The 16,395-nt window shown below is 40.8% G+C and overlaps 1 protein-coding gene across 3 annotated transcripts; it reads right to left on the bottom strand.

Annotated features, from left to right (window-relative positions):
• Positions 1 to 230: 230 nt before the first annotated feature.
• Positions 231 to 14,965, bottom strand: mideasa (mitotic deacetylase associated SANT domain protein a). Of its 3 annotated transcripts, none has more exons than XM_080452300.1 (13): positions 14,401 to 14,965; positions 11,083 to 12,875; positions 8,531 to 8,710; positions 7,952 to 8,270; positions 7,676 to 7,751; positions 7,140 to 7,282; positions 6,356 to 6,459; positions 6,172 to 6,247; positions 4,821 to 4,909; positions 4,387 to 4,530; positions 3,935 to 4,057; positions 2,360 to 2,526; positions 231 to 1,265 (listed from the first exon to the last, which is right to left on the bottom strand). In XM_080452300.1, the coding sequence occupies exons 2-13, from the start codon at positions 12,574 to 12,576 to the stop codon at positions 1,001 to 1,003; spliced, it is 3,180 nt and encodes a 1,059-aa protein (XP_080308426.1). In that variant the 5' UTR covers positions 12,577 to 12,875; positions 14,401 to 14,965; the 3' UTR covers positions 231 to 1,000. The 3 variants fall into 3 exon arrangements, with proteins under 3 accessions (XP_080308426.1, XP_080308428.1, XP_080308427.1); XM_080452302.1 differs by having other exon boundaries at positions 4,833 to 4,909; XM_080452301.1 differs by having other exon boundaries at positions 8,531 to 8,707; positions 14,401 to 14,964.
• Between the last annotated feature and the right edge of the window lie 1,430 nt (positions 14,966 to 16,395).

Genomic DNA, 16,395 nt, shown 5'->3' with positions numbered 1-16,395 from the left:
CTGATAAAATGAATATCAAATATCTTAATACTGAATCAGGCAACTTAAACTGTCCGGGGTGGTCACAAAAGCCTGAGTAGATGTTAAAATGACCCCAAACATGTTGGAAAGTGAAATTCCCTTTAACAAATTGAACCACTACCCCCACCTACTGGCACAAATCATGAACTGTATGGCTACAACAGTCTCATTCATGTTTTTCATTTACAGAAATGATTTACACTCACAAGAACAGCTGGACTTTTTAATAGACTCTTCCAAGTCACAACAGACAAAAAAGATTTTATATGACCGAAATCATTGCAATTGCATTATTATAAATATATGAAATTTCATATATACTTTCTTTTATACACAAGAAATTCATTGTAAAGGTCCCTCAATTGAAAAATAAACATGCAACTGAGCTAAAGATTAAATGACAATCTGTAAAAATCATAATAGCATTTTCTTTAGAAAAGTAAACAATTTAAATATGTGTTGTTATACAATCTATTTTAAAAGGCTGTTGGTATAAAGTTGAAAGACTGCTTTGATCAAGACATATTGCAAAACAGACACCCTCTGATTATAGATACTTACAGAATATCAAAGAACCATCAAAGTGAGTCCACACAGTGAAAAAGTATATTATTTCGATGTTCAATTAAATAAGCAATACAAAAAAATGGCAAAATTAGCAAACAGTAGCATACAGTAGATGTGCATTTACAAAATATATATATTTTTTGTTGTAAAAGCTAAAACATACGAATCTGTCTAAAAAATCTGGAGTGTGATTCCCTGGCGAACGGAAGAAAAAGCAGACAGGGACCCGTGGACACCGGTCACATGATACCGGTATCAGCCTGGCGACGAGTGTGAGCGATTAACTGGAAGACTTGAGAAGCTGAAAAATGAGATCCCACTTGTGTGCCGATTCTTGTGGTCATTCTGTTGTCCCATCTCTCATATCTCACTCTCTATCCTTTCTCCCCCCATACAGCTTCTTTTTCTTTTCTCAGTGCCAGTCCGCATCATTCTCATCTTCCTCCTCTGAGGATTCATCCTGGCTACTGCCTTCTGCCGCATCTGTCACTCCGTTTCCCTTACCATCCTTATCGGCCCCTATGGCTGCTGCCTTCAGTTTCCTGGCCCGAGCCGCGGCTACCTCCGCAGCCACTGCACGCTCCTCCTGCTCTTTCAGGCGCAGCGCTGCGGCCTTCTTCTCTTGTTCAGCGTGGCTCTTCATGTGGGCGCTGCGGCTCTTCACTTTGTAGAACACCCTAGAGTTCGGGGGATGAATTGCCCACGATTAATAAAAGGAACATTCAATCCACATTATTATATTCTTTTCTTATACAATGTTAGTGCTTATAAGTCTATTTGTTCTAAAAATTATTATGCAAGTGCTTATAAGTATATTTGTTCTTAAAATTATTATTATGTAAAAACAATAATATGGTGTACTTCACATATGTAAACAGTAAAGTTTAAATCTGAAAGTGTCAAACTTTACGGAAAAAGGTCCACTTTTACACTTTCAGGATTAATTAATACATTTTCTGGATTTTACTGTGTATAATATGTATACAGATACATACATTGTTTAATGACAAAGATCACAGTCTATGTATAAATGTTTTTTTTTTAAATTATATTATGCTGCTCTAACAAAGTCACACATACTTAAAGGGTCTACACCATGAAAATCACTTTTTTCTTGTTTTTTTGTATTTTTTGGGGTCCCCAGTGTCTCTTGTACCCCAAAAAATGTTTTTTTTTAAAATTCAGTCATTCCTTCTCATTTCATGGATTTCCAGAATGGGCGTGTCTGAACAGGCGATCTCAGAATGGAAATGTTTATGATGTCACAAACATTATTGATGGCAAACCCAATGTTAAATGAAAAGTGCCCGAATCGCTCCGAAACTAAGTGGGGGTCTACGAACAAATACCTCGGGCTCGGATTTTGGCTCCGCCCCCCGGAAGTGGGTGAAACAGGCACCTCAAACACTTGGTGGAATTGTTCAAAAATGTTCAAAGTGTTTTTTTTTCGATTTTGTATTTTTCTTAGATGCTTCTTTTTATGCAGAATTTTTCCATTTTTTTTTTCTTTTTTTAAATATTTTTTTTCAATATTTTTTTGTATTAACAGACAGAATTGCTCAGTAGCCCCCCCCTGCCCAAGAGGACGTTTTGGTATTGCAGCTGAAAGCGCTGTATAAACCAGAGACAATTGGCTTGGGATGAGTATATCTGAGTGATGATTTAGGCTCAAACCTTTTGAAAAAGGTTTGAGGGACATACACCATATGATATTAAATATCAAATATTTTTTTTAAATTCATGGTGTAGCTCCTTTAAAACACACACAAACCTGCTACACTTCTTGCATGGAAACACTCCCTCAGGGTTCTGTGGGGGCTTTGGTGGGGCTTTGTTCTTCTTTCCTGTGGATTCGGGACGAGGCTTACGAGGTGCCGAGAGAGGTGTCGACTCCGTATTTGCAGAACCCTGTTCTTTCAGCACTGGCGCTGTTACGGCCTATAACATCAGACATGTTTCATTTCACCACACTAGTAGATCAAACTGTTGAAAAATCCCTTTAACAGTGTAGCTTTATTACTAGAGTGCAAACCAAATCAACGCTCACTCCTTGCTGCAGCCGTCCTATTCAAATCTGACCCGAGGTCCTCTGCTGCATGTCCTTCCCCATCTCCCTCTCCTGCCATTTCCCATACCTCTTCACTGTCGCTATCAAATAAAGGCTTGAAAATGCCCCCAAAATAACTTAAAACAAACAAAAAACACATTAGTGTAGCTTTATTACTACTATACCAGCCCTTAGTCAAAGCAGTTCTTTATGGAGTTTTAACCAGCAGGATATTTCTGAGAGGTGGGGTTTATGGCTCCATGGTAAATCAGCAAAACAATCATTTGATGGTAAAGAATAACAAATATATATCTTCTTAACGATAGGCTACGATGGACAGGCACTCTGACAGAAAATCGTCTTCCTCAAACAACTCCTCTTCTGTTGGAGCGTCACAAACTGATCTCCAAATTTCTGTTTAAGCAACGGTGATTAAGTTGCTTTTAAAAAAAAAGATATCACTGGGCAAGTGGGCAATTCCCTCAACAACATCTATTAGGCTACTCAAACTGAAAAACTAATGAAATGAGTCACCAAAAACGTTCTACTTCTCTTAGCGTTTGAGAGATTTAACTGAATGTTTGCTCTAAATGCAAGCCCTGTTGTCTCATGCTGTAGTACTAGATTACTAGATCGATGGAGGACGTGGGCTTTTGGTTGCACATGTTTGAACATTATTTGATTTGTTAACTTTGTTTGCTGTTGTAATCGCAAGTTTGAAATGACTCAATAGGATGTCATGTTCTCATTTATCTGCCTGTAATTCTGTCTAACCTACTGTGCTTCTTTGAGAATTAATGCAATTGATTATAGTTGCATAGTGTAGCCTATGTTATCCACCTTCCCTTTTCTTGTATTACGGCGCAATATAGCGATTTCTCAATAGACTTATCAGCCGGTGTCTCCCCCTCCCTAGCTGAAATTTTGCCCACCAAAAATGAAAATCCTGGCTACGCCACTGGTATGACTTTGCATTATCTGCTGTAATTTGACAGTGAGTAGAGACAGGAAAGGCAGGAGAGAGAGAGGGGATGATATGCAGCAAAGGGTCTCGGGTGGGATTTGAACACAGGCCAGCTGTAGCAAAGTAAAATAAAATAAACCAACATTATCTGAGAATATACATTTTCCCTGGTGTATGTGGTACACTGAACGACTACAGCAACTGATTATTTTCCGTAGCTGTGAGTGTTCGTAAATCTGGTTTGTGGCCAGATGTCAACTATGAGATAGAAATAAATGTCTCCCAGTGTAAGTTGGTCCATAACAAACATTTATCGGTCATGGTGAAATACTTACATAGTCATGAACCTGTAGTGAATGAGTCACATTAGCCATGTTGACAGCTTGGTTCTGGTCACATGAATCCTCCTTCTTATAATCTCCCTCCACCTCTCCTTGAGTCAATTTTGATTGAGAACTCTGTGGCAGAACATTTGGGAAACATAAATCTTTGTTCAGTTAACAAAATATACGGTAGCAACAAATTCCCTTTTGCAAATGTAGTGGAGTAGCCCTGGAGGTAGACCCAGTAGCTGAGTGATAGATATTTAGTTTCCCACATTTGGGAGACAATGGGTTGAAATCCAGGTGGTTACACAAATGCGTGCATTAAATTAATTGTTGAAATAATTTCCTTCTATTGATCTTCTCTCAGCCCCTTCATAGTTACTAATAAAGCATAAACGGTAATAATTATCAGTGGTGGAAACAATGGTGAACAAGATAAAAACAACATCCAACTACTCTACCTTGATATCTACCATTGCCTCTGTGCCCTTCTCCTCAGGTGAATCTGGAGGGCCGTAAGTCAGAGTCCCACTGCGACCGATCTTCACCTGTTTCTTATATGTGTAGTAGAATTCTACACACTGAGCCACAGTCTTGGTCTGCACCTTTAAGTTTGAATAACATGTATACAGTAAAATCAGCAGTGTTCATTTAACTCCAAAGAGTGCACAAATTGAATCAAATTGTACACTTTATAGTTAAATTAACACTAAATTTTACCGTTCATGTATGCAAATGTAGATTTATCTCGCTGTTTAATAGGTAAAGTGCGGTGTTAAAGATGTGTTTTATGATCTTGATTCTGACATAAAAAAAAATTTGCATCCACATTTTACATGAAAACAACAATGCATGGGTAGAAGCAAGGTACTTTCAAGTAAGCGAAACAGCGTACCAATTTCTGCACCTTAATGAAGTCCTTCCTGTAGGCAGAGATGCCTTTGTTGAAGTAGCGCTTCTCTGATGCAGTCCAACTATCTGAACCTGAGAGTAAATCAGAGACTCTGGTCACAAAAATTCAATTTCAGCATGCATAAGCGCAGGAACTATGGGGCTGGCCTGGCTGCAGCCCCCTTAGCGGCAGGTGGCTCAATAGTATTTTAGATGCACAAGTAACACAAATAAAAAAGAAATACTCAGGAGATGCAGTGGAGACCTCAGTTTTATGAAGCCCTGGATTTAGTTGAAACAGATCGAATACAAAGATTTGACCAAGAGGGGCTGCACAGAGAGAAGCCACTCTCATTGCTGATGCTAACCTTGCATCCGTTTTACTGTATAGTGCTCATATCCGGTTTAGAGCCCGCCTACTGTAACTATTAATTTCAACACACGCACCCACACTAGATCGGATATACAAACTGCAAAGCGAACTGATCCCAGTATGCTGGAAAACTAAACTTTTCGGCCCTGAATGCGGTTCAATTCCATAAACAGATCACGCCTGGAAGTACAGCCGACAGCAGTCTTTGAAAAACATTCAGCTTTGCCCAGATTTCTGACAGGATTGCATGCCCCAACGAGGGGGCTTTTCAAAGAGGTTGAGACATTTGATGAATGTTGTTTATGTCTGTGCCTTCCTGCGTCAGCTGCCTTGTCAGAAGAAATCATTCTGTTTACATCGTAAAACCTGATGAGCCAGAAGAGGATGGTTGACATATCAAGCTGTAATGCATGTGTAAAGTAACAGTATCATGCGAGACATTTTATTAGCAACACACCGGAATGCAAGGCTAGGTTTGGTGCACTAATTCCAGGTACAGTAAGACATCACATGGCTTTATTAATCAACACTGCTGCTGTGCAGTTACAAACCAATAGATGCATAGACAGCATTTTTTGGTTTTGTTTGCTCAGGCTATCGTGGGCTTCTTGTTGTTCTGCCAAGTCTGTGCAACTAGTGTTTTGGTTGTTAGTGTATTAGTTTATTCTGCAACTGGCTTTGTTGTGAACAGTGCACCTCGTGGAGGTATAAGGTGCACCTGCTGTATGACGCATGTGTGCAAAGAAAAAGATGTCAAACATTAGTTGACAGCCTCGAAGATAGTTGGCAGCCTCCCAGACCCTCCCTTACTCAATCTGTCAGGGTGGGTGTAGGGAGCGAGGGAGAACGTTTTCAGGTCAAAGGGAAAGGAGTCTGGATGTCGGTTTACAAGGGTGAATATATATGGCATACGACATGGCAAATTTACAATTTGAAAAACAGGTCTAATGTTCATAGTTTAAAAGTGATAATTGTTCCTCACCTGAGTAGTGATAATCTGCCAGGTGATGACCTTTGGGGAAGACACGTTCTCCAATCATCAAAAGTCTCAACGTCTCCTAGAAATCAACATGATTCCGTCCAGTGAACAAACTGAGTGCCAAAATCAATGATGAGACCACGACTAGTAGTAATTGACCCAGTGAACTTTGAGTCACTATACTCACCAGGATGTCTCCCCCACATGTATGCATGCAGTGTAGAAACAGCTCCTGATTGGTTCCTCCACCGGGGAGCACACTGGAACAAGCCATGCTCATCATATCCTCCACTACAGTATGTAGAGAAAATTAAGATATTTTAAAGGAATAAGACGAGTTAAAGAGTTAAAGATCCTATCTGTCATGCGAAAATAAACAAATGCGTAGCTCCACCACCAAAACATTATAAATAGCGTAGTGGAGACATGTTTTATTCTTTAGTTGATTCTTTAGTCAAGATAGAAGGACTAATAGACAACAGTTTTTAAAATTATTATTACATTGTATTTGCTGTATTTGGGGACATAGGTTTGTTTTGTTTTCATTCATATCTGTCTTTAAGAATATATGTTCAAAAATCTAAACAATCCCAGATTGGGCCATAAAGGGAAGTAGTAACACACAAAGTGGATAAATCAGGGATTAACCCATTAAGACCTGAGGCCGATTCTACAAATGTCTTCTAAATCAATAAAACAAACTGAAAAACCTATGTTGCTATATCAATGGTGCTCAAAACTGTTTCATGTCAAGGAGACAAGGACCCTCAAAAGTATATGTAATTGGCCACGCACCCGCCATCTCAAAATATTTTGTTCCAAGGACCCACAGAAACAAAGTTTGAGAATATATAATCGTCATTTTTTTTAAGATCGTGACACACACACACTCATATATATAGCTATATAAATCTAAAATAACACAGATGATTTCCTTGTTTTAATGGGTTAATGAAATACAAGGCACTCACTGTTCTGCTGGTCTCCGTTCTTGAAGTGGGATTCCTCCAAAGGCAACCACACCACGTCAGCCTTGTGCAGGTCAAACTGAGAGGCATCCCGCACCCGCAGCTCTGGAACCTCTGCCTGGTACTGCAGGCCAATGTTGATCCGCCTGACCAAGTCCAAAACCAAGACAAATATTACAAGTATGAAGAGACTTGATTCATGGATTATTGCAGGTGCAACAATTTGCAACTCCCAAGTCAATGCACACAAAAAAAAGATAGAAATACATTGAAAAGAGTATCCACAAGAATAATTTAGGACAAAGAGAGACATTTTAACCTATACTACTACTACAGAAACAGACGAGATGAAGACACCACTAAGATATTGTAGGTGAGTGAATAGCAATTCTTATTATAAAAAGGTGCAGAATTGCAATCAGATAATGTACAGTAACCGTAACAATAAGTCAATGTCTTAATTTTGTGTATCCAGTCAGTTTCTGAGGGTCCAGGAGGACATTTTCAACCACAGAAAACAAGTGTGGATTTGTACTCACGGTTCAAAACACACTTGGGCAGCATCAGTGATCAAGGGCAGGACTGGAGGTGTGATGTCTGAACCGACTGAACTGGCTGAAAAAGGACACAAAGAACAGAGCGCTTTTAGAGACACTCTCCCAAGATAATTTGAGTAATATGCACATGCACTGTAAAATCCTGAGTCTTAATTTAATGTTGAGTGTGTACAAAAGAGTGCATCTTAGAATTCAATTAACATTGAGGATTTTACTGCAATAGCCATGAAATACAACAAGGGCCACGGTGACACCTACTGGAGCGCAGGAGGCTACGCACAGCAGACTTTGGCGTAGCTGGCGGTGGCAGGCTCTGGTTGCCTGCAGCTATGTTAGACAAGAAGGTGGAGAAGAAGAGTCCCGAGCCTTCACGCACAGGAGACAGGATGGGCGGAGGCGTATAGGGGATGAGGTCATGATCCGGAAGGCGCACCGGAGAGCGCAGGTGGCTCTGGTAGTGAGTGATGCTGGAGTAGACTGAAGGAGCGATGAACGATGATGGTTTTGGCGGAGGGATGAAGAGGGGCTCAGGTCGTGGCCGGCGCTTGAATTTGGACTTCCCATCCTCCGCCCCGTCCTAGTGCAGAGTAAGAGATGTTTCAGAGGAATGTCAAGGAGGGAAATAATCCCCCCACAAATACAAGCGTTTCTGAGGAAGACAATACTGTGATCAGATTTAGGGGCCGGAGATAAACGCACACAGTTACTGGTGACTCTAAATTAACCCTTTTAAAAACCTGTTGCGTTAGTAGAAAACATTGAGAGGGCACAACTATGTCAATAGGAGTCAAATCGATAACCCAAATTTCATCTCGATCTTGTCCTTGCCGAACCAACCTGGCAGATGTTCTCCGACAGGGTGTTTTTAAGTGAACGGCGACGAGCCACAATGACGGAGGTCTTGTGGTCATGCTGAGCAGGAGGATGCTCACTCTGACCTAGTCTTCCCTGAGGGCAGGGACCTGGTGGACTCCCATGCACTGGCACAGACACTGGGATAACCAGGGGCTCCTCCTGCTGGTACACAGATGTGGACAAAGAAAGGAAGACAAGGAGATTATGGGTGAGAAAGAAAATGTCAATGTACAATTCTGTAAAAACAACTGAACAATTGTTTTTATTTTTATTTATATATATATATATATATATATATATATATATATATATATATATATATATATATATATATATATATATATATATATATATATATATATATATATATATATATATATAGAGTCAGTGTCATGGCTATTTGCTGTCCCACTCAACTGATTTTGAAGGGGATTGGATTAATTTTTACCCATGTTCTTCAAATCCTAACTGAACTGCTAATGAATACTGTGACTTTGTGTACCTATGAAAACAAAATGTGGGAAACTCAAAATCTCAAGGTACACCTTTATTCATAGCAAAATACAAATAGAAAAAATCTAGATGCTTAAAATGTGAGCACATTGTGAGCTTGTAAATCTGTGGGGTCATTTCATTTAAAAAATAAATGTAAACCTTTCACCTACAACATGCCCAAAATAGTGATGCCAGGTTGAAAGTGGTCAAATATATATATATATATTTGAGGGTATAGAATACTCGTTTTGTATTGAGAAATGAGCACACAAATAACTGATATAGTAAATAAAAAATACATAACTTTTTGTATACGGTAGTTGTATAATCACTGTTTGGGAATAGAGAATGTCATAATTACATAATCACAGATGTATGGGCAAAGCACACACTTATGAGTGCCTTACATTTCCTACAGACTTTTAAGACCACGGCAGTAATTCTATTTTTAAATGTTGCTGTGTAATAACTTTGTAATAATAAAACCTGACTGTGGGCATATTTTATTGTAATATTGCTCTTTGATTAAATTGTCAAATTACAAGAATTCTGATGATTATTAATATTTCTACCTTGAATGGCTATAACGGTCATATTTACTGTTCGTTAAATTATGGTGTATCATTTCAGGTGTCTGCACCGTTGCCTAAGAAAATAAATATATAGTTGTTTTTATGTTATAAAGCTGTTCTTGCTAAAAAACCAAGGTGGAGTGTTGACTAGTGTAAACCCAAATTGAAATAATTGTAGACCAGCTATACATTTGAATAAAATAAGCACAACAGAACTGAACCCACATGAACCCTAGCATCCCTATTCTGGGGTGAACATGAGGTGAAAATAGCACATCTACAAGCTCACAAAGCATTGCGACACGTTATGAGCTTGTAGGGCGGCTATTTTCGGCAATGAGTTTTGGTGTAGACTAGAAGGAAAAAGGAGCCGACAGATTATAAAGCCATGGGGAACCCTGATCAACTGGTTAATTCATACATTTTCACGTTCATCACCTATTCTATCATTACGGATCTTATAGAATGGCCATTGTAGTAAACCTAGGGAATTCCGTTTGTGTTAATAATGAAACTGTATAGATCAATGTAATAATGAATGCAACAACAATCATTACACTGTAATGGTATTGCCCACCTAAAAGTGCTACCGGTGACTAAAATACAACAGCTTGGGGTTGCAAATAACCACAGTTTTCTGTCTGTTTAGAGCCAGCTGGCCAGTGTGGGAGTGAGAGTGTGCAGCAGCCCCTCCCTAGTTCTGCTGAATGACTTGGTAGAGCCTGAGGAATGTGGAGGTGTGCAGACTTGCAGTGGCTTCTGCAGTACACCCAGCATGGACGCTCTGCGCACACATACTGTTACTGTACATGAAAATCCTTATGTTGTCAGAGTACTGCATGTACAAATAAAAAAAAATAAACATTTGTCTTAATTTACCTACTTTGCTGTGCTTAATGTCTGTTTTTCTCAGTCATAAGTTGAACTATTGTGGAAACATATGCAGCCATTTCTATTGGGTGTGCCTCTTTAAACATCAACATAAATCGTGAGAAACAAGGTTAAGGATATCACATATCTCCCAGGAGTAAAATGAGCGCAATTTATCCAAAGTGAGTTTCTTCAATAATAGCCGTTTTTCAGGTTATACCAGTATCTGTTCCACGAGGACGTACGGGGGAAACTATGTGTATACACATGTAACGCAGAGGCAGCAGCAGTTGAAACGTGACAGCTGCAATTAAATAAATTTAGAATTTAAAAATCAAGTTAATAGATTTAGGAACAGGTTTTATATGCAATAGGGAAGTTCTGCAAGGAAACCAAGTGCTTCCTCTTTATAGGAGGCTGGCAACTATTTTAATGACACAATCAGATCCCTTGTCACACCTGCTAACTAGCTAACCTGGCCATTCCTTTTCAAATAATTATATTCAAACGTTTTAATTCAATTGCTATTGCACTGAGTGTGGGCAAATATTATAGACAGTGAGCAGTAGCATCAGTGTATATGATGATTTTGTTAACCTTGGAAGCTTTAGAAGGCATGGTCTCCATTTCTGATGCCTTCTGGGCCAGAGTCTCCAGGTTGACCTCTTTGGACGTGCGCCTCCTCCTGCGGGTGCTCTGGATAACCCCTCCTGTTGTCACTTGGGCCTCTGCTCCTCCTAGTCCATTCTGGGAGGACAGGGGCTCCTTTGAAGCCTGAGCCCAAGGGGTCACGTTCGGGGGGCCCAGTGGAGACTGCCCGTCCCTCGAAAGGCGACGTGAGCGCCGGGGGCCGACAGCCGGTGCCTCGGAGTGCTCCAGGGGACTTGAAGAGGCCTTCTCTGCGCACAGGTCTGACGTGGCTGATGGATCACTGGGCTGGCTCCTTGCTGGACGTTGCTGTGCCCGAGTGCCCACCGACTGAACGTTTTCCTTCTGAGGGCTGCTGGGGGTGTCAGTTGGACAGGGTTCAGGCGGTTGGTAGGTCGGCACGTTTTGGTTTTGCTGCTGTTTTTGCTGCAGTTGAAGTTGTGTCGTTTCTTGTTGCTGCACGTTTTGCGAGTGCAGTTGCTGAATTTGATGCATTTGTTGCCTCCGTTCCTGTAGCTGTTGCTGGTGGTGATATTGTTGCTGCATTTGCTTCTGCAGCTGCTGCTGCTGCTGCTGCTGGATTTGATGTTGTTGCATTTGGTGTTGTTGTTGTTGCTGCTGCTGCTGCAAATGCTGCTGCTGTTGTAGTTGTTGATGGTGGTGCTGTTGCTGCAGTTGCTGTTGATGGTGCATTTGGTGTGGCTGCATCTGGTGTAGTAGCTGGTGCTGCGTTTTAGGCTGCTCGTTATAGCCCAGGTTGGGCATGGCCTTGTTGCTCTGGAACACAGGGTAATACCCAGGGGGGAGCTGCTGCGGTTTAGTGGGCCCAAACGCCAATGGAAACGATTGCAACATGGACCCTGGCATAGTGTGGGAAGGGGCAAGGGGCTGACCCGGGAGGTCAACACCTTTATGACCCTGCTGATAGGCCTGGAGCTGAGCCTGCCGCATTGCAGCTGCAGCATGCTGGTCCCACTCAAGGCCACCCCTCACCGGAGCCTGGCCATGGGCCTGAGGGGCCTCTCTGTAAACCTCCCCAGATCCTAATGGCTGAGTTTCTCCCCCCATTTGCAGTGCTCCAACATCATGGCCTCCTTTATGGAATGGCATTTGACCTCTGATGTTGTTGACCCCACCCATATAGGGGCCAAAGTTCTGCCCCCAGGCTGGTCCAGGGGCTTCCTGAGACCATCCAGGGGCCTCTATGGGTTCCTGGTGCATCCACTTCCCTGCCGCCTGCTGATACTGAACCCGACTTTGGGTCCCTTTCTCTGGATTAAAAACACCAGAGCTGTTACCAGTATCAGTATGACTCGAGTCTAAAGCCTGGGGTCCCGTGCCATAATAAACCTCACCAGAATGCTGTACAGGCTCCTTCATGGCTGCAGTCCTATGTTTGCCACTCTTGTCAGTGTTAACTTTCTGTTGAGGAGTAAGACTCATAGTAGAAATAATAATAATAATAATGATAATAATAATAATAGTCTTTGAGTCACAGCTAACTGTCTTTATCCCAACAAACAGAATGCAAAGCAGTGTGCCCTGTGCAGTGTGACTACACTGCCTCTGGCTGGTTGACAACTTCTACTCTGCTTTGTTTAATTGTGTGAGCAGAGGAATTTTGGGAGGAAATATAAATCCTAAAGGAAAAGGCAGAGGGTGGGGGCGGGGGGGCACACACCCCTCCTTCCACAATCAGATCTGAGGCTTGCTGTCCTTCATCCTTCTCTGATCCTCAGGACCTTGTAAAGAGAAAAGGAGGAGTTAGAAACCTTTTTATTTGCCTCTCTCTCCAGGTTTTCAAGACTGTCTGACCTCTGTGGCCAATAGGAAATGGCAGCTTACATAAACAAATAACTCAAAAAGAAAGTACAAGTCAGAAAGCATGATGATGATACATCCCTGGCACACACTCAGCAGACCCCCCCCCCCCCCCCAACAATGTGCACGTAGACATCTATGATCGAAGATGTAGGCCCTACTACTGTATCATTTTCGGCCGTATGCATAGTTAGAGTTGTATTAAAGGACGAGTCACAAGCTCTTCAGTGGTGGAAGAAGTACTCACATTTTGTACTTAAGTAAAAGTAGCAATAACACAATGTAGAAATACTCTGTTACGAGTAAAAGTACCAGTATTCAAAATGTACTTGAGTACAAAAGTATTGGCATCAAAATATACTTAAGTACTAAAGTTACTCATTATGCACAATGTCCCATTTCACAAGTTTCCAAATGTATAAGATCCTTTGAAAATAGCAGATCTACAAGCTCACAACTCGTCATGAGCTTGTAGATCGGCTATTTTCAAATAGCCAAAGTATATAGGTCTGAAGTGGTTAAAGTTAATGTATGTTTTACAAAGTAACTAAAGTTTTCAAATAATAGTGGAGTAAAGGTACAATATTTGCCTCTGAGGTGTAATGGAGTAGAAGTAAAAGTATTGAAAACTGGAAAAAAAAGTACAGTAGCCTACTTGAGTACATGTACTTCGTTACTTTCTACCACTGTCCACATCTAAGCAGCCAACAAGGCGTGTGCTGTTGCAAGGCTGCCATTTGGCACAACAAGAAATACAGGAAACGAGAGGACTTGTTGTGCATGCGTTCGCCAGCGTGATAGATAGCCAGTTAACTTCAATATTTACAGTTATTAGGACGCTTCTACGAGTAATGTAGTTAGATCAACAGTGGTGGAAGAAGTACCCACATGTTTTACTTAAGTAAAAGTATCAATACTGCAATGTAGAAATACTCTGTTACAAGTAAAAGTCCGGAATTCAAAATTTACTTGAGTAAAAGTACAAAAGTAATGGCATCAAAATATACTTAAGTACCAAAAGTAACAGTACTCATTATGCAGAATGTCCCGTTTCACAAGGTATCATTGTATATAATGTATTAAAATCTTTTGAAAATAGCCGATCTACAAGTTCACAATGCGGCGATGTGACACGCTATGGGCTATTTTCAAATAGCCAAAGTTTAAATAGGATTGAAATGGTTAATGCATGTTTTGTATTGTATCAATAATCAAAATCTATAAAGTAAATAGTAACTGAAGTTGTCAAATAATTGTAGTGGAGTCAAAAGTACAATATTTGCCTCTGAGGTGCAATGGAGTAGAAGGAAAAGTTTGGACATACTCCAGTAAAGTAGAAGTACCTCACAATTGTACTTAAGTACAGTACTTGAGTAAATGTACTCAGCTACTTTCCACCACTGTAGATCAATGCACCATTTTACTTAGCTGTAACTGTCCATGTACCTTATCAATGTTGCTCAAAGATAATAACCACGCGCGACGAGTTCCAGGGAAGCACTTAAGTTGCGATCAAAGTCGACCAGTACGTGCACCTCCATGTCGAGATGTGCGCAACAAATCATACTTGTTGTCGCTGCAACTTTTTCCCTCGACTCCTTCCAACGTTAGATCACGCTATTATATGGCGCCCACGTGGGGCGAGGTTCACATTTCCACGGAAAAAATATCCCAGAGTCGTGACAGATGCGATCGTACAACTTGTGTTTAGAGTTGCAACGGTCCATTCTGTGTCTGTAAAGTTGAAAACTTCCAGGAAAACATGTCCACAACTTTCTCTCTCCGAACCCTCAAATGTGCAAAAACGCGGCCTGCTGTTGCAATGCAGGTTGTGTAATTTCGCAGATATATATATATATCGTACACAACAAACTTCTACTGCGCCACGGGTCCTGGTCGGTAGCATAGATATATGGTCGGTAGATCCAGAGTGTTTAAAACGCTGCAGAACTGCTCAGACACGCAGGACTTTTTTGCATCAACGAATGTATCGCCTCACCCCAAAACAGCTCCATTCACATCCTGTTATCCAATCCGATTGTTCGACCACGCCCATCTCTATATCCGTGTGCGTTTGTTTATCTTGCCATGGTCGCCCGGTAGAGCTGCAAGCGGGAGGTCATCTTCAAGCTACCATAGCCCTGAAACATGACAGTCATGAATGAACTTCAACCTGGTGTTTGCATTTTTTCCCTTTTTGGCCCGTACATCTACATTAACTTTCAGATTTCAAATATAAAGTGCTTACCCCATGGCCACGGATGTTGCAATTCTGTACAGGTCCCCAGATGTACCCGTGTCTTCCGTGTTGTTAAATAAAAAGCATTTTAATCCGATTGGTGCTCATTGTTTCTGTATTTTCTCCATACGCCTTCAACTACGTGACCCTATCGGTTGGGATGTGTATTGCACTCTGATACATTGTATGGAACGCCATGAGAAAATGGCCACCGATCGGATTACAATGCTTTTCATTGAACAATACGGAAGATACGGGTACTTCTGAGGGCCCGAACTGAATTGTAACATCCCTTGCCATGGGGTAAGCACTTTATATTTGAAATTTGAACGTTTATGTAGATGTACGGCCAAAAAGGGAGAAAATGCAAACACCATGTTGAAGTTCATCCATGACGGTCGTGACAGACGAAACGTCGTGTGATCCATGGCTATATATAAACCAGTGGTTCTCAAAACTTTTTCATAAGGACCCCCCAAATAAATATGTATTTAGCCGTGGACCCCCATCTGATAGTATGTTCGCATTTTTTCAAGATCTACAAACTCACAGCGCCCCATGCGTTGTGAGCTTGTAGATCGGCTATTTTCAAAAAGCTTCATAGGGTTAAAAGCTGCACTATGTAACTTTCCTCTTCTACCCCGGATTTGAACTCGGTTTCCTGCGCAAGTGCAGACATTTTTACCATTGAACTAATAGAGCCTGCCGGCTTGCACAGGGGATACATTGAATCTTGACCATCATGTCGAAATTCGTGTCTGATCCTGTGTCGTTGTGCGGTGAGACATGAACTTTGACACAATCTATAAATGTCTCAATAGAAGAGCAGGGAGACAAAATACAACCACCCCAAATGGATAAGTTATACCGTTTTAACATACGGTACTCTACCATACAGATTGTACAAAATTACATTGTATTCATTCAAATAAGTTATAAACTGATTTAGATGCTATAAGTGATTTTCACTGATAAAGGAGTGGCATAACAGTTATTAATTATCAGTGACATTATTAGCTTGTCTATTTGAGAGTTCATGTAAAATGTTTATAGTGGTTATAGATATATGGCTATTTTAGAGTTAAATACAATAAATACATTTTTCACATAAAGGCCCTGTGCAGCAGCAGCCTTAAAAACAAAAGGAAAGCTCCTACAAAAACAAAACAAAACAAAACAAAACAAAACAAAACAAAACAAAA

The sequence above is a fragment of the Gymnoscopelus braueri genome (genome assembly GCF_963280865.1).
Source record: "Gymnoscopelus braueri genome assembly, chromosome: 16".
In the NCBI taxonomy this organism is placed as follows: Eukaryota; Metazoa; Chordata; class Actinopteri; order Myctophiformes; family Myctophidae; genus Gymnoscopelus; species Gymnoscopelus braueri.
The sequence above is the reverse complement of the archived record's forward strand: the minus strand, read 5'-3'. Positions and strand labels throughout refer to the sequence as shown.